This window comes from Artibeus jamaicensis, unplaced genomic scaffold, assembly GCF_021234435.1.
Source record: "Artibeus jamaicensis isolate MK-2021 breed Jamaican fruit bat unplaced genomic scaffold, CSHL_Jam_final scaffold_625, whole genome shotgun sequence".
NCBI classification, from domain to species: domain Eukaryota; kingdom Metazoa; phylum Chordata; class Mammalia; order Chiroptera; family Phyllostomidae; genus Artibeus; species Artibeus jamaicensis.
Genome location: NW_026522051.1, coordinates 3,979,158 through 4,004,325, shown reverse-complemented (window position 1 = coordinate 4,004,325; position 25,168 = coordinate 3,979,158). Strand labels below are relative to the sequence as shown.

At 58.2% G+C, this 25,168-nt stretch overlaps 1 protein-coding gene across 1 annotated transcript in view; it reads right to left on the bottom strand.

Moving 5' to 3' along the window:
* The window catches only part of LMX1A (LIM homeobox transcription factor 1 alpha), a 97,644-nt gene that overhangs the window by 8,756 nt on the left and 63,720 nt on the right, over positions 1-25,168 (bottom strand). The window contains exon 3 of the mRNA XM_037167475.2: positions 16,099-16,331. Coding sequence (XP_037023370.2) covers positions 16,099-16,331 — 233 coding nt within the window. The remainder of the gene's footprint in view (positions 1-16,098; positions 16,332-25,168) is intronic.

Genomic DNA, 25,168 nt, shown 5'->3' with positions numbered 1-25,168 from the left:
GTTCATTTGGCCACTCGCTCAGGAAGCCAGTGTTGGGGCTCACGGGCCAGTTGTGGCACAAGCACAGGCTGGGACAGAGGGATGGTGACATGTGTCCACCTGTGCCCTCATGGAGTCCCAGCTACTAGAGGACCAGGCAGGGCACTGGGGGGGGGTGACACAGGGCAGGTGTCCCTAGATTTAAAAATGAATGACACGGCCCTGACTGGTGTGGCTCAGAGGATTGAGCACCGGACTGCAAAGCAAAGGGTCACTGGTTCGATTCCCAGTCAGGGCACATGCCTGGGCTGCATGCCAGGTCCCCAGTAGGGGGCGCACAAGAGGCAACCACACATTGATGTTTCTCTCCCTCTCTTTCTCCCTCCCTTCCCCTTTCTCTAAAAATAAGTAAATAACATTCTCAGGAGCATTTTGTGTGAAGACAAAAGAGTTTCTAAGGACCGGGAGCAGTTTGTTCATCTACAAGGCGACATGAATATTCCCATGCTTACCCAACACTGGACATGGCACCATTCCACAGGTGCACTGTTTCCATGACAACGAGATGAGGCAGGAAATGGGTCACTAGCCTTTTTTCACAGATGAGTAAACTGAGGCCCAGGGATGGGGTGACCTCTTGCCCCAGGGCAAAGACCTGGGAGCTCTGTCTCCCCCCCCACCCCCTGCCCACCGGACCTGCCCCGTCCCGTGGGGTTGTTGTGAAGATCCAGAATTTCAGGGGCTGCCCAATGGGGGGCATTGTCGGTCTTTAATTAAAGTCCCCAACCCCTGAACTGGTGGAGACCACAGTGCCCAGAGCCTGTCGGGAGAAAGATGCCTCCGTGCAGCCTTGACCACCATGCCCGGGTGTCAGCGCCCAGCTGAGGGAGGGGCGGTGGGTCAGAGCCAGCTCAGAGGTCCAGGCAGGCCCCCAGGGACCTGGCTCCACTCGGGAGCGCGGGTTTCCCGCCACGGCTGGGACACTTGTCTGTCCCCAGCTTGCTGCCCCTCAGAAAAGGAACTCTTCTGTGCAAACGGGCCGCATGCTAGCATGCACACGCATGCACAATGCACACACACGCAAGCTCATACACATGCACGCCCATGCACTTGCACACAGTTTTTATACGCGTGCCCTCCATATCTTCTCCTCCCGGAGTTTTCCTACCGCTTCCTCCTTCCCCATTTCAAAGACAACACGGCCGCACGCAACTCAGACTGACAAGCACGGTGCAAAGGCCGACTGTCCCCAGGCACTGGTGCATTGTAGACCGGAAATGCCCATCACCGGATGTCAGAAAACCCGTGTCAGTAGCAGAGCCTGGAGCAGATCCCTATCCCTGTCCCTTCCCCCCAAGTTCAGGGCTTTCTTTTACACTTTGCTCCCCGACTAAACTAGGCCACGATGCCTGCTGTCTCCCCAATTCAAAAGGAGGCCCCCAAGGACTTCAAATAAATGTTGATTTTTAAATCGTCCACCCACCATTTTAGATGTCCCTATTTTCCACCAGAGTACAGGGTTGCCTAGCTCATGTGTCTTTCCTGGGACTCAGATTCCATCTGTGTGTCCCCTGGGGGCTGCGTCTGTCTGGGATCAGCCAATGGGAGGTGTCCACAAGGAAGTCCAAGGGGAGGGAGAGACTAAGACATCTCCGTGACCTCCCTCAGCCTTGGGTGGTCTCTGTGGCTGAAGCTGCTACTCCCCTGGGTCTCCAAGTCACACCTCGAAAGCCCACTGAAGTTGCAGCTTGCCCCTGGTGTCCCCAAAGGTGACGTCACCTGTCAGGCAGCAGCTTCCCCTTACAGAGTTGGGACAGGTCTCAGCACCTGATCTGTTTGCATCTCAACAACCTCATTGGCCGTGTAACCAACTCTCAGTATTAAACCCTCCCTGTTTCAAATGCCAGCGGTTTGTTCTGCCTCCTGCTCGGCCTCCGGCTGGCACAGTTCTCGAGGCTGACAAGGGACTTCACGGGTGGGGCAACGTCCCCTCCTGCCCCGGGGCAGCCTCTCGGACGCCCCGTCTCCCTAGCCATGCCGAAGCCCGAGTCAGCTCCAGCCCCTCTCACTTCCTCTCTCACTTCATGGAATCACCTTCCCGAGGTTCTTCCAGAATGGCAAAGGCATGGCGGCTATCTGCCGCAGGGCTCACACTTCAGCCGAGGGACGGAGTCCCTGGAAACGGTACTGGGGTTCTCTGTGCCGTCAGCACCACGGCCAGATCCCCAGAGCCCCAACAGTAGAGGCCAGGAAGGGCGTTGAAGGGAGTCCCTTGCAGGGACTGGAGACAAGGGGACAGCTGCTTATTCCTGCCCCTGGAGCCTCCCCTCCATGCGTCTCCAATAGCTGCCCTGCTGGGTCCCAAACAGACCCGTCCGGCCACAGCCTGCAGCCGGGGAGCCATTACAGCGGAAATGACCTCCAAGACCGGTCCTGGGAATCAGTTACTACATTCATCACAGTCCAGCTGCCCTTCCTTGCAAAACATGTGACTGTTTTATGGGCCCCCGAGAAACAAAACGTGACCGGTTAAAGTCTCCCGAGGTGCTTTCTGACCGCATCAGCGGTGCGCCGCAGTCCAGCTTTGGGTATGTCAAAGTTCAACCGACGGAAGGGTCTCGGACTGTGAAACACGGCTCGGCCGCAGGCACCTCAGTCCTCCTGCACAAGATGAACCAGTTACGGGCTGGTCACTGCAGAAAACGCCGAGGCTGGGGACCTTGGGATGGCACCCATTGGTGGACAATAGAGACAGCCTTTCGGTCATGTCCAGTGTAGTCTCAACTATTTCCCATGTCCCCAGACACCTCCTTGACCATATAAATGACACCACAGAGGCCACCGCACGGGCCCTGCAGTGGGTGGGAGGCTGCTGACACCGTATGTGTTTCCACAGGGACCACGTTGGGGCCCCCCGTTGCCTCCACTGTGACGTGAGGGAGCTGGGAGGGACGGTGGCTCAGAGTCCCGTCCACTCCTCCGTCCACGATCCTCCACTGGCCAGCGGCTCTCCATCAGCAATGTTCTCTCCCCCGGGGACATTCGGAACAGCAGGGCACTCTCTCTGGTGGTTCCAGGGACTGGTGGCGTTACCGGCGGCATGAAGTGGGTAGAGGCCACAGACGTGCAATGACTAACTGTCCCGCCCACAATGCCACGTGTGCCCACGCTGGACACTGTGGCCTGAGACCTTCTGAGAAGGGTGTTGACGAAGGTGAACAGAAATCTCTGAGCTTCGGCTCTGTGGCCACAATGTTTTTGCCTAATCTCACCTTGTCATTATAATGATTTAATGTAGAAAGCTATAGAAGGGAGGCGTGGGGGGCCCCGCGACATTTTGGAAAGAGGTGCCGCCCCGCCCTGGCCCCTTCCCACCGGGAGTCACTGAGTCCGGGCTCAGAGACTTTGGACTTGCCCACGAGGAGCAGGCACTTCCATTCCTCTCGTCGGACCCCAGAGGAGAGCCAGGAAGGGCCGGTCGAGGTCCTGCCAGCCTGTTGAAGAAAGCACAGCCAGCTCTCCGTGGGTCTCCCTCCCCCCACCCCCAGCACGGAGCAGGCCCGCAGCAGGGCACTGTCCAGCGTGCAGGAAGGCTCGGTGGAGGCTGGATCCACTCTGCACTTCGTCTGCAGCGGGAGGCAGCCGGCATCCTTGCTGAGTCTGCCCCTGGGGGAGGGGCAGAGGTCTGCAGAGGCGAGAAGTTTCTCCAGCTGCGGTTCGCTGCTGACCCAGAAAACAAGCCGCGTTCGGAGTGAGCGGACTGCCCCGGCTCCGTGAACCTGAACGAAGTCTTGGAGAAAGCGCTAGAGCCAAGGTCACCTTCCCTTTGGCACGTTCCCCTTCTCGGGGATTGTGTCTGGCGTCCTCTGTCCCTCCTTCAAGAGCCCGAATTCCCTCTCGTCACAGCCCAGCTGCTGGGAAAGCCACACCAGCTGCGGCTCCTTGCGTGACTGTCAAGCAGCCGAAAGCACAGCCTCCCCGCCATGGCCAAGGGCACCGTTGAGCTGGGAAGATGCCCTTGAGTGCTACCACTCCTCGCGTCCTCACTGTCCTCGCTGTCCTTGGCAGAGTGCAACGGTGTCCGGAGGACCAGCGCGTGGGGCACACGTCTAACAACACGTTTCCTTTGTTGAGCACTTACTTAGTTCCCGGCACTGGGATGAGCGCTTTGCACGTCAGCATGGATGAGCCTCACATCAGCCCCTCTCACAAGGCAGGAAAGGGGGTCCCCAAGGTCCCCCGCGGCCACCAGATGGAAGAACTGGGGGTAAACCCAAGTACCAACCTGTCAATCTTTCTTTAAAAAAATTGTACCGACGGAGTCACAGTTCCTCTCTTCTCCACGACCATTCAGACACTCGGTGGGGACAGCAGCTCCACGTCAGTTTATCCTCAGATAATAAACTCCCCGACAGACTCGAGGGCATCGGGTAGGTCTGGATGGCAGACGCGGCGTCATTTTCCCCCTTTGTGTGCCCTGGCTGAGCCACCAGAGGCTGCTCACAGAATGCGGCGCAGGTGCTGTCTGAACGGATGGCACTGGAGGTGATGGGGACCAGGGGACCTGCAGAAAGCCTGCGTCATTCACACGTCCTCCGGTCAGAGCTGAAAGCAATGGCCCGGGCCTGCTCCACCTCCTGTGTCCTCTCCTGTCCACTCACAAGAATGTGCTCGGACAGGAGGCTGTGCTAGTCAGACCCTGTGCCAGACAGGACAGATGGGACAGGGTGCAGGCCCCCAGGGCCCTGGGGTCACTCTGGAATGAAGAGGAAACTTGGGAATCAGTGCGGTGAGCTCCAGAGCTTAATCAGTGTCTGCATCCCCATGTGGGCTGCTGGGACCCGAGGGACCCACAGCTGTCCCGGGACTGGGTGTTTGTGGACAGTGGCCACTAGCAAGTGTGGGTGTCCACCCCTTACGGGTGGGGTCCCGTCGCTGTGATGTGAATCTGACGCCCACACTGTGCTGCCACCTCCAGCCCACCCTCCCCACCCCTCGGTTCCAAGGACAAACCTACGCCACAGCTGCGGGCACACACTGTTGGTCAGACTGCCTGTCACCGTCAGCACAGACCCAAGTGAGACACACAAAGCCCTTCCCCTTCGGCATCAATCCTGCCACTCCCCAAAACTGGGACCCCAGTTTCCCGGAGGGACCCCCCTCTCAGACCCGCCCCCGTGCCCGCTACAACCCAGCCTCTGGGACTCTGCTCGCGGGAAGCTGGGCCCTTTCCCCTAAGAACACACTCATGTGACTCTCACCATCCAAAATGACCTCCCTGTCCAGACTCGGTGACGATGTCACATCCACTCTGAAGCATTTTCCAACCAGCGCCCCGTCCCTCTGCCCCCCCAAGGGAAATTACTGCCCCACCGCCCCGTCTCCACGACCTTGGCGCTGTGCCTAACTCCAGTAACACACACACATGAGCGTTCTGTTCTGCCAGAATTGCCTTGTCACGGGCCTTTCCCATCCACCGAGGAACCCGAGTGCCCACGACGTACAAGTTATCTCCCTGGGTCTCAGGGTCGCTGGTGTCTGCCCCGGCATGTGACATACAAACAGGCCCTCCAAGTGTTTGCCGAACTGGCCTCAATTTAATTTAGCATCAGTCAGAGAGCAGGGGATAAACACACAGCCTGGTCTTAGCGCGCCGGGGTCTCTGAAGTCTTCCCTCCCAAGGCCAAAGTGAAGACTGAAGTAATTACTCCGGGTAGATCATCCCTGGAAGGCGGCAAGCATTTGCATTTGAATGATCTGGTGAGGATTTTCTGCTTGTTGATGTTTCTGGAATTTTTTTTTCAGATAATGGCTTCCATTCTTTGGTTCTTTCCGTGGTGTGGAGAGTAGGCCAGAAAGTTAATCTGTCAATCACTCCCCCATCTGCAACCAGGCCACTGTCAACCGGCTCTGAGGACAAAAGTGCCACAGAAACCCTCTGCTTGGTCCCCCCAGCGTGGAGTTCAAGGCGGTCGTCACACTCCACTTCTAACAGCTCCTAGAGGAGGCGGAGGTGTGAGGTTGCTTTCCTGCGATTTAAATGACCTCTCATCTGTTGCCATTTATTTACGCTCCTCGAATTCCCGTGGTTGGGGTGCTAAGGAGAGGAGTGGGCAGTTTTACCAGGAGCAGCGTCTGCGCTGCCCGGCTGGGACGTGAAACCCCGGCCAGGACGCAGATGCCCCTGGACCCAGAAGAGCTGGGTTCAGATGGCGCGCGCGCGCGTGTGTGTGTGTGTGTGTGTGTGTGTGTGTCCCTTTCTGAGCATGCGCAGAGGAGGGAACGTGGGGATGAGGAGGAAGAGGAGCTCAGTACACAGTCGCCTCCCCAGCACCTGCTTTCAACAGCCCTCCTCCCCAAGCCCGGCCCCGAGGCGGGGCTCCGCCAGAAGCCAGCGGGCGGATTTACGTGGCATTACTTTAATTAACTCTGCAGCCGCACAGGGGACACAAGGTGGGCCCTAATCCCTCCGCTTGACGTCACTTGGGAACAGGACCGGCTAAAAAGAGGACTGGGGACAGGACGACCCCGTCGCGACCCGGGCCCTGCGCCCGGGGGAATTAAGGGAAGGAGAAATGTTAGTACACTTTTAATTGGAAACCAAGTCCTCCTTTCAGAGCGGCTTGTTTATTCAGGACCGGCATTAGAACTCGGGGGAGGCTTTAATTGAAGGGCCGGCTTTGGAGATTATGGTGAACATATGGCCCCAACGCTGGGCTCTTTATCTGCATTTTCTCATAAAACTGCCGTCCGTGTGTGTTTTCTGCACTCGTCCTCTTCCATTTCTAAAGGCCTTTGAAGAGCGGGAAGAATGTGCGGAGGATGCGCGCTCCGTTCAAGGGCGCGCTTGGCATCCAGCGCCTCGCACGCCCTTGGCACCTACAGCCTCGCACGCCCCGCCCCCACCGTGCGCGTGCGTGGCACCCGCTACCTCGCGCGCCACCGCCCTCATCGTGCGCGCCCTTGACGCCCACTTCCAGGCCGGATACCCACCGCCTCGCACCACTCACACGTCACACACCCACCGCAGGGCACACTTGACCTGGCCCAGAGGCTCCCCCAGACTCAATGGCACCGGGTGCCCCACTGGCTGCTCCCTGAGAGGGAAGTGAGTGTGAGAAAGAAAAGAAATGGGCCTGGAGACTGCCTAGCTGGGGTGTAATCGTGAAGCAAAGGCGGAAGGCGGTTGCCAAGGTAACTGGAGAGGAAGTCCAACTGCCACCTTCCTTTTTTCTAAGGGCAAGAGAGGGAGCTACTCTGTGCTCGGTTGGGGCCAAGGCTGGGTACGGAGGGGACAGAAACCCGGGTGTCTGGGCGCCAATTCACATTCCTCTCATCAATCGATCGATTGGTCAGTCTCTCTCCCTGTGTACATCCTTGCAAAGTCCAGCACCCATCACCCCCTGCTGCTCCTCCCCACCCCCACCAGAGTCTCACACCTACAGCGGCCAAGTAAAGCACAAAGCACACAGCCACATTTGAATTTCCGAGGACCAACGTTATTTATATCACATGACACACACACACAAATGTGAATCACTGTTTATTGGAAATTCAAATTTAACAGGAGTTTTGTTAGCTAAACCTCACCACCCTGCTCGCTCTGAGAAAAAGGCCGTCCTTCATTTTACTTCCAGAGCCTTCCTGGTTCAGCCCCAAAAGCTGTGCAGTTGTGCAGAACAGCAGGCGAGGGGCCCCACCTCGGTCCCGGGGGCCCCACCTGCTGCCGGAGGGGCGGCTGTGAGCCCCGGCTGCCCACAAGACCCATTTGGTCTTCGAGGCGCCTTCCCCAGGAGTCCCAAGTCCTTCTTTGAAGACAGAAGTAGACAAGTTTAAAGGGCGTCTGCTTTGACGAGCAGCCCTCACGTGGGCGTGTGATCTTGTTGACCTGCGTGTGCGGTTGCTGACCATCTCCCTGCACGGGAATATCATCTTCCTGAGCGCAGAACTCTCACCCGGCACCTGTGACATCCCTGCCGCATGGTGAGGGCTCGAAAATGTTCGCTCGTCAGCCAAGCCTCGAACACTTGTACTCGTCCCCGCGCCCCAAACCCGGTCCTTGCTCGGTGCAGCTGCTCGGCACAGTCCTGTGCGGGATGGAGGCTGGGCTGGCTCCCACTCTTCCCCCACGCCCGCGGGTTCCTGAGAACGCTCACCTGGAACGCCAGCTTGGCCCGCCAACCCCACCGAGTGCACGCGAGGACGCACACCTCCTACCCCGCCCAGATTCACCACAAAAAAACAAGTGTACCTCGGACTCCCCACATGGACACCTGGGTTTGGGCCACCGAGAATTCAACAGTTCTTAAATTACCCGGTTTTCCACACACTTCTGCAGCACAAAACAACGAGGTACGCAGAGGAAGCCACCCAACCCTCCTGAGCCGGACCGTGGGGTGGTCCCAGGTCCCTGATTCAGGGCCCAGGGCACTGTGGCAGGTGCTTCTTCCTCTTGCCCGGTGGACTAGCCCTGGCACCTTCAGAGCCACTGGGGAGCCCGGCGGAGGGGACTCTCAACGCCAAGGGGCTTGGCTGGAATGTCTGAGCAAGAACAAGGGCGCCCCCGCTGTGCCTGCCCCGGGTGAGCCTCCCGTCACTGAGCCCAGGGGCTGAAATGTCGAGGTCCCAGGCTGGCTCCCCACGGCCAGAGATGTCACTCCTCACTTTCCCCGGTGCTGCTGCGCGGAGTCCTGCCACCACACCCAGACGGGATGCTCAGACCCCAGGGAGGTCTGCCCAGAGTGGGGTGCGGACGGATGGCGGGCACCGTGGAGTGGCCTGCAGAGCAGAGGCCCTGCTCCGCGCTGATGAGCCGCACTGATGAACCGCACTGTTGTACTTGCGCATTTCACTAACGAGGGCCATGGCGTCGGGCCTGGTTCTGCGCGCCTGGACAGAGCAGGTTGACTGGCGTCTCCTGCCACCGTCAAACACGCCACAGGAGTGACACAGACATGTGCTGAGCGACCGAAAAAACAAAACAAAGCCCCCAAACCAGGGACGGTAAGTTGCACACACTTTGGAAGCACTTTGAAAGTGCTCCCGCCGGGAGGGCACCCCCACTGGGCACCCGGGACACAGTGGGGGGGCGAATGGACACTTTCCTGCTGCTGGACCACCCCCAGTGCGGATTCCGGCTCTTCCCGTGACCAGCTGGAGGACCTGAAGCAAACAGCTCATTAGTCAGTGCCCATCTCCCTGACCTATATAGGCTGGGACTCGGCCGGACACCACCCTCGCCCTCAGCTTGATGGGAAGGTCAAGTTCGTGCACGCGTGTCAAGTGCTGCCGGCAACACGTTGTGCAGAGTCGTGGCTCCAGAGCCCCTGACACCGTCCTCGCCACTGGAAACGCACCAGGGCCGACCGTCCACGTGACCGACTTCCTTCCCCTGCAGGGACGGTGCGCAGGGGGCATGAATGCACACAGCCACCCTTCCCGCGTCACCGACCTCCGGAGCCACAGCCCGCATTTTCAGGGGTGGCTCACAGCAGCGTCATGACGTGTGACCCACACGGAAATTAAATGACCGTCCCGAGAAAAGAGGCAGCGCCTGGCCTGAAGCTGTGGGTCGCCTGTCTCATTTCAGGCACCAAAGACAAACCCTCCCCGACGCCCAGGCACCGGGCAGGCAGGGTATCTGGTGTCCTGACTCTGTAAGTGGCAGAATTAAGTTCTTACTCGGGCTTATCCCCGACTCCAGCGCCCTGTGTCCCTGTTTCTCCCTCCACCCCAGGAAGACACCCAAGGACACCAGCAGACGGGGGTTTGGAGCAGGAGAGAAGAGCTCCGCCTCAGACCGAGGGCGACGCAGAACCAAGGTCACGGGCGTGAGGGCCTGGACGCAGACGGGGACCCAGGCCGGCTGTGAGAACGCCCGGAAGGCTCCGGCAGCTCCGGCCGCCTCCTGCTGACAACCCAGAGGTGCCAGAGAGATAAATCCAAAAAGGCCCGTCATGACGTAAACATGTGCGCCCTTCAGGTCTCCATGACAACACCAAGGACCAGAAACACGTGATGGTCATTGTGCGCTGACTCTGCCCAGGGGACTGCCCCAAGGCCTGGAGGGCGGGCAGTGGTATCCTCAGCCTCTTTGACTTTTTCTCGGCACCCAACACGGTGAGGGACCATGGGGAACACGGCAACATGTCTACCTGTTGCCGGAAATTTGAGGGGTGTATGTCAATTCCAGAACCCTCCAGGGTCGGGGTTGGGAGAAACCACCCCGTGAGGCGCTGGGCTCCGCAGCTGTCAGTGGGGCGGGGGGCAAAGGCAGGGCCTGGAAGAATAAACGGAGCAGAAACTATCGGCATGAGCGGGAATCGGGGAGTCAACCTAAGTGCTGAAACTTTTATGTCGTACACACACACACACACGCACGCACGCACCCCTGTGTGTAAGTAGGGAGTGGTAAAGAATGCCTGTTACTGCCCTGGCTGGTGTGGCTGGGTGGACTGAGCGGGGGCTTGCGAACCAAAGGGTCACCGGTTTGATTCCCACTCAGGGCACATGCCTGGGTTGCAGGCTAGGTCCCCAGTAGGTCCGAAGATTCTCTCCCCGGTGAACTGTGTTCCAGAACATGTTCTGTTCAGGAATGCGGAGACACTCGGGCATTCGGATGAGCTCAGATCAAAACCACTCTGAGCCCCCATCTCCGAGTCTACGAGGGAAGGGTGGCTAAGTTCCACTCGCCCTCCCCACTCCTGCCTGAAATTCCCACGAAGAAGGGGCTGCAGGACCGTTTCTGCCGAGTCTCCTCCCCCCGGGCCTTCCGGGGGCAGCGCTAGTGATGAGTGGAGACAGGAGGGCTCCTCTGAGACTCACAGGTGTGACCCCGCCCCCCTCCGCTTCCCGGACCCCAGCCACCCACGGCGACAGGCCCGCTCTCTGCGCCACCCTGAGGTGCCCTCGGGCTGGCCGACCAGAGTGTCTGAAAAAGACGTGTAAAGAAGAATTCGAGACGTGTTTGAAGCGCTGCGTCTTTGGGGACGAAGCTCACCGGCCGAGACCCCCCACAGAAGGACACGCGCCCCCCCTGCCCGGCAGGTAAAAGTCACAACTACTGCCATCTGCTGGGTGTCAGCCCAGTCCCAGGTCCTCACACGTGACCTCTTCAGGGTGTCACCGGAACCCACAGGGGAGGCAAGTCACCCACTTCTTACCCACCACTTGGGAAGCATGGTCCTGGGGGAGGGGCGTCAGCTTCCCCAGGTCACAGCTTGCGACTGGAGGGCAAGACCCCAACTCCGATCCGAGGAGCTGGAGACCCCGAGCCCTGGGCACCGCCACTCGAGAACGAGACCCCTCCTCCACACGTCCTGCGGACTTTGCCTTCTCTGTCTTGCATTTAAAAAATTCATGACAGCGAACTGACAAGATAATCCCATTGGACAGCAGGCATTTTCCAGGACGCGAGAGGCCACGGCAGCCGCTCTCCATTCTGATTTATTGGAGAACGAGAAGAGTTCCGAGAGGGTCAAGGAAATACTTCTGTAATGAATAAAAAAACTCAGCCCAAGGCTGTGGAAGGAAATGAAAACCAGGGTCTAGGAAGCTGACTCGCAGGCGGGGGAGGAAGGGGTCCTTCACAATGACAGTGACGGGAGAGCCACCGGGCCTTCTGAAGCTGCCATCTTACGTGCCCTAAAGCAAGTCAGGTGGGCAGAGGGCTGACCACCTCTGGGGCTGGGGGGACCTTCATTCCAGCCACAGGCAGAGACTCACGCTGCGCGCTGGGCCCCAGTGCCAGGAGCTCGGAGGCTAAAGGACAAACAGCACGTGTGACTGAGCACCTACTGTGAGCCAGGACCTGCACTAGCGCCAGGCGCACGCAGACCCTGAGGACAGAGTGACCCCCGGCACCCAGACGACCTCCCCAGGGAACAGAGGCCTGGAAAGTCTCCACTGCAGAAAGCCACCCTCACGGTGGGGACCTCGCCACCCGGCTTCCTCTGGAGAGTTCCTGTCACAGCAGAGGAGCTTCTGGAACAGCCCGCCTTCCCGCGTGGACACCCGGACTCCCGGCAGACAAAGGACGGGGTGCTGGGCCAGCTACTCTCGGCCGTGGGTCTGACCGCAGCTGGCGCGCCAGGAGGGTGAAATGGCTGGAGCCTGGGGGGTGGTAACAGACGAGGAATAAATTCCCGAGGCAATCTAACACCCCTTCTCTTCCTCAGAAAGCCTCCCAAAGGCAGGTAAACCCCTAAACCAACCAGCAAAAACAGGGTGATCCCATGGTAGGAAGAGGGAAAAGGAAATGAAACCTAAAAGGCATTGTCCGAGGGAGGGGCAAAAATAAACTTCTGTCCAGGCACGCCTAATGATTTCAGAACTGAAGGAGGGAAGAGACAGTTTAACAGGATTATAACATAAAACAAAGACGCAACCTGGGATCCCGCCTCGGGTCCTGGAACGGACAAAGGCATCTGTGGGGGCCACTCCCTGACTGGTGCTGGGCCGGCGGTAGCTTTATAGCTTTCCCAGGACACGAATCAGAATGTGCGTATAAATGGGAGGGGGTAACAACATCGGGGGGGCCAGACGGAGGGGACGGGGGCACTTCTCTCCAACTTCAACATCGCTCTGTCCATGTAAAACTTCATTTTGAAATAAAAAACATTTTTGGAAATCGCTCCCCAAGGCATCCTCAGATAACCTCTGATGTTTAAAAACAAATGCGCAGGTAAGAGGGGTCGATCGCTGAGAAACGCACGGTGGACCGGGCGGGAGCCACAGGGGCCCCCAGGCTCCGACCCCCCGTGCACACCCCCCATGCACGGGTCCAGTCACAGACCCCACCAACAGACGACAAGTAGCAGTGGTCACGTGTGCTAGCTCGGGCCACACAGAGAAGAGCTTGAGTCCCCTCCGGGTGGTACATTCTAAAGAGATTGCGGCAACTTTACAGGCAGGGCGGGCGGCCCCTGCTGAGGGGCAGAGGGAGGGATGGGCAGAGAGAGAAGACCCATCTGTCTTCTCTGTCCCGGCATCTGTACGTGCATCTGTCCCGACTCGGAGGGCTGCCACGCCCCAGGGAGGCTGACTGAGATTCTGTGCGTTCCTGAGAGCAGAACCAAGGCCAAAGTTGAGGTCGCCCATGGAGACAGACCTCGGGGCCCCGTGATCAGCTGGGACAGGCCACACTCAGATGGGGAGGTCTGGAGCTGCCCAGAGCCAGACCAAGTGGTGTGCATCAGGCGTGGACAACCTCCACAGTGCGAGCCGGTGACAGGGGCCGTGAGTGTTGGGGGCTGGTCCCGGAGGCCCCGGGCACTGGGGGTCCTGACAAGATGGTGATCTGATTCTGGCTACAGGGTTCCGTCCTCTGAGTGACTTCTCCCAGGCCATGGGCACAGCAGGGACCGGAGCCTCTGGCTACACCAGGAAAGAGACCCGGCCGCCGGGCACCTCCTGAGTCTGCTGTCCCGTTGGCCGTGAACGTGACTCGTGATCTGGGAAGCAGGGACTCCAGCATCCGAGGTGGCAGCAGAGGGGCCCCGACCCCGTCTGTCCTCTGCCAGCTGCAGCCACAACATGAACGGCAAGCGGGTTCTCGTTCCACAAAGGCAGCCAGTCTGCACTCTGGTCACACGCAGTTCTAACCTCCCTCGAGCCCGGGTGCGCCCCTTCACCTGTCCAGGGGTCTGCACCCTCGGGGGTGACCCTCACCGGCCCCTCCACCTTATTTATTACAGAGCTGCGCACACTGAGTTATTTGTCATTTAACAAGCTGTTCCCTCTCCTCCAGACTCTAGCTTGTCAGTGACCCCCTAAAACGCATCATTTAACCAAATACCCAAATGTCCTCCAAATGACCCCCCAAAACAAGGGAGCTTCAGTACCGAGTTAGGGATGTTGTAGTTCTCTTAATGCACTGTCCCCTTTGGTGCCCATCGGCTTTCAGGTCACCTGAACCCCAGGTGACATTCCGCCCCTATGGGCCCCCTCCCAGCCAACAACCGTGGCATTTCGGAACACGGCGGCTGGGTTCCCTCCTGCTGGCGCTGGCAGGCTGTCGAGCTCTCTGTGAACTCCGGGCGTCCCCACAGCCACCCTGCCAGGTCTGTGCCATCGACAAACCGAAGACACCCACCTCCTGCGTCTTCATCCAAGGTGCCGACCGAAACGTCCAAGAGTGAACGTCCCATCGTCCCCTCCACAAACACTCACCAAAGCCGCTCCCACAGGTGAGGCGCTCAGGACATAGACAAGAGGAGAAACTGTATTTGTGTTGGGGCAGCCCCCCAAACTGTTTCTCTGGACCCTCACGATCAGGTGGCCTCTCCGGCCACACACAGGGAGCGTCACTGGGTCCTCACGGACCACATCCCCTCTCCCTGCGTCACGCTGAGCTTCGCTAAGGGAACAAAGGTGTGAACAGCCTCAGCCCCGCTTGCTGGCAGCCTGCCCGTGGGTGCGTGGGGGGCTCCAGCCCACAGTGCATTTTAAGGTGCGGGACAGGCAAGGTTTGCATCACGGACTGTAGGGGTGCTTCAGACAGCACATCGGACTCTGGGCAAGACTCTGACGCCGCCTCGCTCGGAGTGAGAGTTGATTTAGAGTGAGCAGGGACCCGGGGCGCTGTCCAGGACTGTCCTCCCCTCCCACCTGGCCGGCAGCGGTTTCAACGAGTGGGCTCCGGCCTGCTGGGTCTGCTCACCGGGACGACTTCCTGGCGCTCCCCGTGCGGGGCCCGACTGCTCTCCTTTACCTGTCTACCTGCAGTGGAAGCCCTCAGTGACGGCCACAGAACTGAGTAAACGAATTCTAATCCTGCTTTCTGAAACTGGGGGGAAAAATAGGTCTGACCCACCACGGGAAGGTGACACCTAGGTCCTCCTTTAGTCCTTACTTTTCTAGCCTAAATATCTATAACCACGTCACCCGATGTCCTTTAGAGTCTTCTCCGGCCCACACCATTCCTGTCATTCACATCACGACTCCGCCCCCGGTGCAGAGCGAGCCCTCCAATAGGACTGCTGAGTAAATACCTGAGTGGACCGGGAAGCTCTGGTTTGTCGGTATCGGCCTCAGAAGGACGTGCCCGGGGCTGGAAGGGGGCCTGTGGTCGCCCGCTTGGTCTGAAAATCCTACTTTGCTTAACTCCACGTGGACCCAGCCTTTTCTTTTTGTCTGTGGGCCCAGGAGGAGGTGCCCCACGGAGAGTTTGCAGCCAATGACCACCCACAACTGGGCCACTCAGTGAGCGAGCCCCACACACCTGTGCGGCAGGGAAGATGGGACCTCGGCCTCTGTCTCCACGGGAGGAAGGAGAGCGTCCCTCCGGGTGTCTGCCCACGGCCGTGCTCATTGCTGCAGCCTCTGAGTCCATGGGGTGTTCGGAGGCTTTGCAGTATTCTGGGGGGGACCTCAGTGGGGTGCTCAGCAAGAGGCCCACAGGGGCAGACCGGGTGGGGGGCAGCTGGCCTTCTCACGCCAAGCGGAGCTTGGTTTAGATGAGGAAGTGAGGCTGAGCAATCACAGACGCGCAGACTGACCACATCCCCTCCCTGGAAGAGCACCCCGCACCCACATCCGCAGGACCCGCAGGCGGCTTCCCTGTTCCGGGCGTTACGTTCAAACTTTTACGTTGCTTTAGCAGACGCGGAAGAGGTGAGAGGAAGAGGGAATGCTCCAGGGGAAGGTGGGTTCGGGCCAGCCCTTAGAGCTTCTGGAGGATTGCGTGAGCTTGTAGGGCTGGGCATGGCTTCTGAGCACTGGCCACTCCCTGGGAAAGAGCCCGCCCTGGACCCCGAAGGGATGCCCGAGGGGCAGATGGGAGCTGGGGCCACAGCCTGGGGCCGAGCCCAGCAGCTTGCAGGTGACGGGAGACCATCAGCCTGTAGCAGAGTCACTCTGGCCAGAAGCTGTGAGTGTGTGAGTGTCGACAGTTGTGTGCCATGGGATTTTTGGGGGTCATTTGTTACGCAGCACATCGTGGCCATGCTGACTGATACGAGATCACTCCTGCCTCCCAAAGGAAGTTTCTGGAAAGCATAGAGCTGCCGTCCATGGAGCCAGGCCTCCCTGGTGGCTAGCCCTTCGGAGACAAGGCCCTGAAGACCGTCACCCCTCCATGGCCCCCCCAGCACCCCTACTCACCCACCACGCAGCACTCACCCGAGTCGGAGGCCGCCGGGCTCACCAGGCTGAGCAGCTCTCGCTCCTTCTCGTAGTCCCCCCTGCAGAGCAGCTGGCCCTCCTTCAGGACGAACTCGTCCCCCTTCTGCAGCCGCCGCTCACACACGCAGCAGCAGAAGCAGCCCAGGTGGTACACGCTCTTCTGTGCCCGCATCACGAACTCGTTCGGGGCGATGACCTCGAAGCAGCCCCCGCATTTGACAGCAAACAGCCTGAGGGTAGGAACAAAGTGGGGAGGGTCTGTGACAGAGCTCTGGCTGCAACCCAGGCCTTCCCTCCAGCCAGCGACAGAAGGGACATCAAGAACCAGGCCACGGAGCAGCTGGGGTGCAGCAGGCCCCGCCCGACAGAGTAGCTCCCACCCTGGTCATGTGCAGGGGTGTCTAGGAAAGGCCCTCCCTTGTCTTCTTGACCAGTGGCCTGCGTCACCCATGGCCTGTGGCTTGTACCTATGGCACAAGCGCAGAGATATGTCCCCTAAACACATCTCTGGTCCACTCGTTACAGCATCCAGGTCTCGGTGTCCTAAACAAAGAATTGGTTTTTTTCATCTTCCCCGGAAGATGTGTGTATTGATTTGAGAGAGAGACAGAGAGAGATATTGACCGGTTGCCTCTTGTACTTGCTCTGACCGGGGAACAAACTCACAACCTTTTGGTGCAGGGCCAGCGCCCCAAGCCACCGAGCCACCCAGTCGCCTGCACACGGCCAATGCGGTCGCAAAGCCTGGCTTCCAGGTGCACACGTTCAGGTGCTCGTTTCCTCCTTCCGTTCGTCCCGTGTCCTTCCTCGCTCACCCCTTCGCTGTTCAGAAGCACCCTCCACATATGACACCGCACACTGTGTGTTCACGGCACACGGGTCGTCAGGCACACACACACCCACACTGAGGGTCTGTCCCGTGTCCCACTGTGATCGTGGCACAGAATGGCAGAGTCCCCAACGCCGTGGGGCTCCCCTGCTGGCGAGAGAGAAATAGCAGACAGACAGACAGACAGACAGACAGTGTCCATGCAGGGATGTCCCCGCAGGAGATGGAATACAAGGACGACTCGGCATCGTCCAGTGAGCACAGGACAGCATGGCCAGTCTGGGAGGACACCTGCTCCCTCGGACACTGCACGGGGTACGGCCCCGAGTCCTTGCCCGTGCGGTGTGGCCACCTCAGAAGGTTCCTGGGACGACGGGGGCGTTGGGGGCGGGAGGGAAGGAGGGTGAGGGGCTCCCGAGGTGCTGCAACACGCAGGTTGTTGTGGGAAGAGGGGGCGTCCCAGGCCCTGAAGGGAAGACAGCCGCCTCTGTGCCCCCTGCCGGGACAGAGGCCAGCCCGCAGGGGAGCCCGCACAGCCCGGGGCCACCACCCCACCCTTGTCCTTGGTCCCCTGGAGCACCTGACACGCCTTCCCTCTTCCTCTCACCTGCAGGACGGGGGTGAGGTTGGTGGACATTCCCGGAGGCTGGTGTGGTTCTTTCGCCCCTGACAAGGTGTGTGACCACCCCAAACACAGGCCCCCAGGTCCTCGACTGGACCCCTGCCCCCTGGCCCCCCTGCCAGGTGCAGTGCACCGGGCAGAGAATCCACCGCTTCCTCACTGTTTGCCAACATGAGCGAACCAGTCCGTGCTCTTCCAGGAGCCAGGCGAAGGACCTTTGTCCCCAGCCCTGCTCTGTGTCCCCTCCCCAGGAAGGAATCGTCCCAGGGAGTCAACAAGCCCTGGGGATGACGCCCCAGGTGGTCACATCTGTCCTCTGTAACTTCCGCCCTGAGAGTCGGCTCTTCTTTTTCCTCCTGCTGCACGCGGCCCTCACTCCAGAAATCTCCCCCAGCTGGGGGGGGAGGGTCAGCGTGGGCTCGGGAGTGGCCGGAGGAGGTGGCGGTGCTGTGGGTTCAAACCCCAGCCCATCGTGGCCGGTGGGGATGAGGACCACCGGGATGGAGGGCGGCCCTGTTTCCCCCACTCCCCCCGTCCGCACCCCTTGGGATGAAGACCAGGCCTGGGTGCCCGTGTGCGCACAGCTGTCCGGGTCCCGAGGGGCCCCCAGCTGCCGACAACACGCCTCCCTCGAGTCCCTTCCTCTAAGGCCCAAAGTATTCGTTGAGGGGATGGAGCAAAAAGGAAAAAGGACTCACAGACACAGACGACAGGGTGGTGACTGCTGGGGGTGGGGAGGGATAAGGGGACTAGATGGTAATGGGAAAAAATACAATAACGATTAAATTTTTTTAAAGAAAAAAAAGTCCAGGTAGCAATGAAAACAGGTGAGGTGAACCTCCCACAGGCTGAGAGCAGGTGGGACGAGTGTGTGACCTTGGGGAGAATCCCGCCCTGCTTCAGCTCCGCCCTTCGCAGGACTCCAGGCTCGGAGGGCCGGCGCACAGGGTCGTCCTTCCCCTTCTCTCCTGCCCTGCCTGGCGCTGTGTTCTCGGGAGAAATGGAAAGACCCAGCAGCTGAGGCGGCCGCCTCGGCTCACGTGAGGGTTTCTGGACTGGCCCTGGGTCTGCAGGAGGTCCCAAGGCTCTCCAGCCACGGGGGGGTGACAGGTAGGAACTAAGCCGATCCCTCAGGCCTCCCAGCTGCCACACCCCCAAGGACCCAAAAGGACCCCTGAGAGAGGCCTGTCCTGTGTCTGGGACACACTCTGTCCCCCAACACCATCACACAGGGGTCTCCCATCCAAAAATGTCAAGAAATAAGGCAGCTCTGTTTCCAGGTCATGCAGACATGCAGGACGGCAGGGCTGGACCCAGGAAGACCCGGGGACACTTGAGAGCCAGGGAGACACGGAGTCAGGGAAAGAGAAGGAGAGGGGGCAGCACGGTGTGATGGAGCGATCTGAAAGCCAAGTCCCCTCTCCACCCCGCGGCTCTGTGACCATGGTCAGGAGACGGTGGCATGCATTCACCATCAACACACGGAACAGTGACAGACTTCCCGTAAGGCCCGGTAAGAAGTGGTTGGACTGATGGATTAAGACCACGGAACGCAGCGCCCGGCATGATGAACCCTCAGGAGAATGGTGCCCGGTGCAGTGGTGGTGCGGTGCTGGGGGGGGGTCGGAGAGGGAGGTAGAAGTAACCAAAGCTGAATGCGGCATCTGGGAGAGAAATTAGTGCGTAAACTGAAGACCATGAGTTACAGTGCCAGAGCCCAGGAGAAGCCAGATTAGCTGGAGGAGCCTGGAGAGAGGAGGACCGGGGCAGGTCGTCAAGGACCAAGGGCATAAACAGTGGGACAAGGTCAGAGGCCAGCTCCCCAGCCGTGCTGGCCGTGCACTTGGGGACCAGCCCTGACAAGGTCAAGGAGGCGGGGTCCCACCTGCGGCAATGACCTCAGGCTCGGGTTGGCGTGCCCACCCACACAGGATTCGTCAGCCCAACTCGCAGTTCTGGCCCCTCTACCCTGTCTGTCAAAGTCACGGCCAAGAACGTGGCGTTGCTGAGCCTTTGTTCTCTCGTGAGAGCTGACACACCCGACCACTCCCCCCACGAACTCCGAGGCTGCCTGCAGTCTCTGCCACCACCTGCCCCACCGTCCTCTAGACTGGGCGATGCTGTGTCCTCGCTGCCCTCCAGACTGACAGCACAGCCTCCGACACACAGGAACACATGGCCGCCTCCTGCAACCCGGGCCGGGGCTCTGAGACACGTGAGAACCGAGCAGAAACAGAAGGGGGGCCCCTTCCTAACACCCCAGAAAGCTCCTGACCCAAGGGCAAGCCTGCAGACACTGAAATCTTCCCTAACCTTGACCCAGAGCCCTGAAGATCGCCAAGGCGGCCTCTCAAAGCCTCCACCTGGCGTGGAAGGAGGAAAGACAAAACAAACACACACAAAACACCAGCGTGAGGCCAACTGGTTTTGTCCAAGTACGAGGTCCGAGCCTCCGGCAGCGGCAGGCAGGAAGCGACTGCACATGAGATGCCTCTGCACCCGCACTGAGCGGTGGCTTCCACCAGGGAATTTCTAAGCCCTTGGGTATAGCAACCTGGGAGGGAGGGGGTCTTTGTGGGGGCTCCTTAGCAAGGCCCGGCGGCGGCCCCTCCGTCTCCACCCTCTCCACCAGGGGGCAGCGCGGCGGCACTCAGAAAGGCCATGTTGACTTGGAAACAGGTCACCCAGGCCCGAGACAGGCGTTGGCCATCAGCCAAGCCTGTCTGTCGGGGACTCTGCTGCCGGGAGCCTGGGAGACCACGTGGCCCAACTGAAGGGGGGCGTTCAAAAGTATTGGGAACCAAAAGCATGGCTTGTGGCCTTAGAAGTAGTGACATGAGCAACCTTGTCAGCTGGCTCCAGGTCTCTGTCCTTGAGGCTGAGCCAGCAGCGCCACAATGGGCACCGGAGCCCGCGGTCCCGGGGCGGTGGGAAAGTCTGCGGGGACAATAGACGTGGCAGGGTCTTCTATAGCAGGGCCTCTCAAGGCTCTGCGGCGGGGAGAAGTGGGAAACAATAGGTGTCTGGCAGGGCCGGTCCTCAGCTCTGTGCCCCTGGGGCTCCCCGGGGGTGGCGAGGAGGGCCGGACAAAGGGACGAGGACAGTGAAGTGGGGCGTGGGCGCGGCCCAGAGGCACTTCGCCAAGACGCACAACACGAGTCACTCAGCTCCTCGTCCCTTGCAAATGCCGCTGGCCATGGGGGGTTTTCAGCTCGGAAGGGCGGCTGAATCCCTCCCTTGGCCCTGTGCGGCACTGGTCCAGGGTCAGGCAGAGTAGGGCCACCAAGGTCTTCCAGCCTGGTGGGACCTGGGTTCGAGTTAAGCTGGTTCCACCTCTGAGAGCGCAGGCCAGCTGGAACGCCCCGAAGCCTCTGCTTTCCTATGTTCTCGTGACCACCAGACAGACGAGATGTCACGGAGGCTGAACAAGGTGACAGGTTGGAAGTAGCCAGCACATTCTCATGGCCACCAACTGAACTGGCCTGCCCACGTGGACACAGGTATGAGGTCACCGATAGCAAGACGGAGCACAGACAGAACTTGACGCATATCTCTGGCTCTGACCCTCCCTGTTTGACAAATTCAGCCCAAGTCCAACAAGCCTTCCGTGGGTTACTGGAGAAGAGGCCAACGAGCCAGCATGGAAGGACAAACACTTGACAGCAGACAGAAGGTGCATGTCATTCAGGCAACTGCGGCTCTGCTCTGCCCAGCCCAAGGTCAATGTTGACATAGCCAACGAGTGCTGACCAACACCCAGGTCTCTGCCTACCACTCAGCATGTCGGCAGTGGGCTCGAGCGGGGCAGAGCCAACAGCTGCTATTTGGTCAGCGCTGACGGTATCAGGCAAACATCCGGACAGACCGCTGCCCTGAACCCCCGCAGGGCGCAGAGGACTGCTGCTTCCAGGCTGCGGGCAGCCCTGAGGCGTCTGTCTCCTTGTCCTGCTTCCCGACCTGTCAGACGCCCCAAGGATCAGGCAGCCTCTCCCTGCATCTTACAACTGAAAAGAAAACAGCGCCCGGGAAGGAGCAGGGACCCAGCCCAGCCCGCAGAGAATGGCAAGGCCACTGAGAGGTTTCGGCTCAGTCCATGGGCAAGAAAGAGAACAGCGGAGGATGGAAACGTGTCCCTGGGTGTCTGGGCCGCACCCTGAGCAGCTGAGTGAGTGGAGGGGCTGGGCGACAGCGAGGCTCTCTGGCTCTCTCTGTTGCGTCCCCCTCCTCTTTTGGGCCCAAACTGGGAGGGCTGTCTGGAGGGCGGGCCACCGAGCGAAAGACTGCGGCGAAAGCAGGGATCGCCATGACCCCAGCCAAGGTGGCTCGGCATCGATTACGTTCTTCCCATGTTGTCACGCTGACAAGCAAACATGGCAAGAAACATAAAGCAGGCCCACGGAAAATATATGTTTCCTTTTTAGGGAGTTAAAGGTTTGGTTTCCTTTGAAAATGTCAGTTTTCCTTTCCCTTCATCCTCATTAGCCTCCTGGGACGCTCTTAAACATACCCAGCACACAACAGAGCTAGGGAGGAGGTATTTTTAGCTGATATTCTGGGCACAGATTCCTATTGTTCCGCGATTTTTGGCTTGGCTGGATGGCACGCGGCCAAGACAATGTATACGCTGACAAAGAATGCGAGTTTCCTGGCTCTGTGTGTGCGTGTGTGTGTGTGTGTGTGTGTGTGAGTGTGAGAGAGAGAGAGAGAGAGAGAGAGAGAGATAGGAGGAGGCCGGGGGCATTAATGAATGATGCTCCAATGGGAAGATTCTCAGGGCTCAGCAGGGGGCGACACCGAGCTCTCCACAAATTCCGTTTGCCTTTATCACCATCGTTTTTCATTTCTACCACTGTATTCCACCTTCGGTGGGGGCGGGGGAAGCCACCTTGTCACGACCCGAGAGCTGCACAGTGTCGGGAAGTAGACGTGTTTCGAAGACCACTGACCACGCGCCCAGTCAACTGGGCCACCGGCAGTCTGCACGGGGCCGTGTTCAAAATTCTAGAGGTTGTTGATGTTCTCGCTTCTCCTCGCCCGCAGCAGTAGGCAAAGTACGGGAATAATTGTAATGGATAATACAATCGTTAGTAAACAAACAATAATGCAACAATAAACTCTGGTGCGGGGGCTCAGGAGTGTGGAGCATCGGTCTATGTGTCAAAAGTTTGCAGGCCTGGCTGGCATGGCTCAGTGGATTGGGCACAGGCCTGCGAACCACACGATTGCGGACCGATTCCCAGTCAGGGCACATGCCTGGGTTGCAGGCCAGTTCCCAGCAGGGGACTCATGAGAGGCAACCACATATTGATGTCTCTCTCCTCTCCTTCCCTTCTTCTCTAAAGATAAATAAATTTTTTAAAAAGTTAAATAAATAAATAAATAAATGAATGAATGAATAAATAAATAAATAAATAAATAAAAGTTCGCAGGTTCGATCCCCGGTCAGGGCGCAGACGGGAGGCAGATGCCAATGTGTGTGTCTCTCTCTCCCTCTCTCTCCCTCCTGCTCTCTCTGAAGAATCAGTAAAACAGATCTTCAGGTGAGGATTAAAATCAAAAAAAGATAAACCCGTGTTTCACATATTCACAACCGTAAAGCGACTTATGCCAGCTCCTGTACACACGACGCCTGTTTTGGGGGTGCCCCGGTGGTTCGGGGTGACAAGAAAAGGGAGACGTGGACTGACAATCTGAGTGAGGACCCCCTGCCAAGCTGGAGGGGGCGGTGGTGTGGGGCTCGCCCTTCCCATGAGCAGGGCGGACAGCCATTCTGCATGGTCTGAAGGCCCAGAATGCTTTGCATGCGAAGATCTCAGAGCCTGTGTGATCTTCTAAAGCATCTCAGTCCTGAAGTGGGCGGGGACGGGGGCAGATTCTGTTTTCCGAGTCTACCAGCCTCATCGCACAGGGCAAAACTGGTGTGCCAGCAGGGAAAGGCCCTCTGCGCATTTCCCAAATCCAGCAAAAAAAGCCAGTGTCCTGACCCACCCACGCAGCCTCTTTCCCCTGAGACAGCGTCACCTTCCAAGCAGACTCCAGACCCCCGAGGGCCCCCCAGAGCTTTCAGTGAGTTCTGACCAGGGGAAGCGAGACAGGGCTTAGCTCTTGTTCTCCTTATTTTTGCTCTTCATTTTTTTAACCCTTTTTACCCTCAACACTCTCCCCACCCATGATGCACTAAAAGACACCACACCCATCAGCATGGGGTGAGGAGTTGGGGAAATTAGAACCCGTGTGTGCTCCTGGCTGCAATGGCACAGCTGATACAGAAAACTGTACAACATTGCCTCAAAGAAATTAAAAATAGGATCAGCCACACGATGCAGCAACTCTACACCCAGGTAAACATCCGAAATAAGGGACAGCAGGGACTCCAAGAGATGCTGGTACGCTCACGGTCATAGCAACACTATTTCCAACAGCCGAGAGGCAAAAGCCATAAGGCTGAATAATACTATTATCCAGCCTCACAAAGGAAGGAAATGCTGACACGTGCTAAACATACTGAGGACATTATGTTCAGTGAGCTAAAGCAGTAGCGAAAGGGCAAATACTGTATGATCCCACTTCTAGGAGATAATTTGAGTAGTGAAGTTCGTAGAGGCAGAAAGTAGAGTGGTGAGTGCCAGGGGTTGGGGGAGGTGGGAATGGGGAGCTATTGTTTTAATGGGGGAGGAGTTTCCATTTTGCAAGATGAAAAATGTTCTGGAGATGGATGGATCACAGCACAAATTGAATGCCACTGAATGTCACACTTAACAATGGTTGAGGAGGTCAATTTCATATTATGTACATGTTACCACAATTTTTAAAAATTAAAAAAATAAGATTTTTTAACTGGAAGATACAATGAGCTTTCATATTCTACCTCCTGTAACTAAAATCTCAGTGAGTGTGTTCCCACTTAAAAAATCGCCCCTGTCCAGACTCCCTTGCAGCTAGGAGTGACCATATAAGGTAATATAGGGCATGGGGGTGGGCGGTGGGAGGGGAATGTTTTTGAAAAGCTATTGTGCTCTTTATGAAATGAGGCAGGCTCAGCTGGCACACACATTCCACTCTTCACCTTTTCCTTTATTTCTGTGCCTGGAATTAAAATGTGATACCTGGAGACAAACCAGCCATCTTGGCACTAAGAGAATAAAAGCCACCTGTTAAGGGTATAGAACCAGAGGAGAGGAGCCCGGGTCTTTGAAAACTTTCCTGAGCAGTTGCACCCTCCCTGGACTTCCTACTTCTTGATTCTCTTTCTGTGGGAAAAATAACAGCTTTTGTTAATCAACCCACTGTGGTCAGATTGTGGCAACATGAAACCCAATGTCCTAGGAAGAACCCTGCTTTCCATTCAAGGTCTGGTGTGCCCTGAACTCCTCTCGGGCCACCTCCTCCACGCGGACACTAGCCTTCCTCATTTCATGCTCACTCCAAAGCTACATCACATATATTTGTTAATATCCTTGCACATAGGTTTTTCTTATTTTTCCCATATTGGGAAAACACTATCCTCCTCTTGATTCTACTTCCTCACTGATTTGATAGCCTGTGTAGAAAAATTCAGAAATAAATTATTTCTGTTTTCTATCTCTAGTTTCTCTGCTTCTGCTCCCTTACGGCCA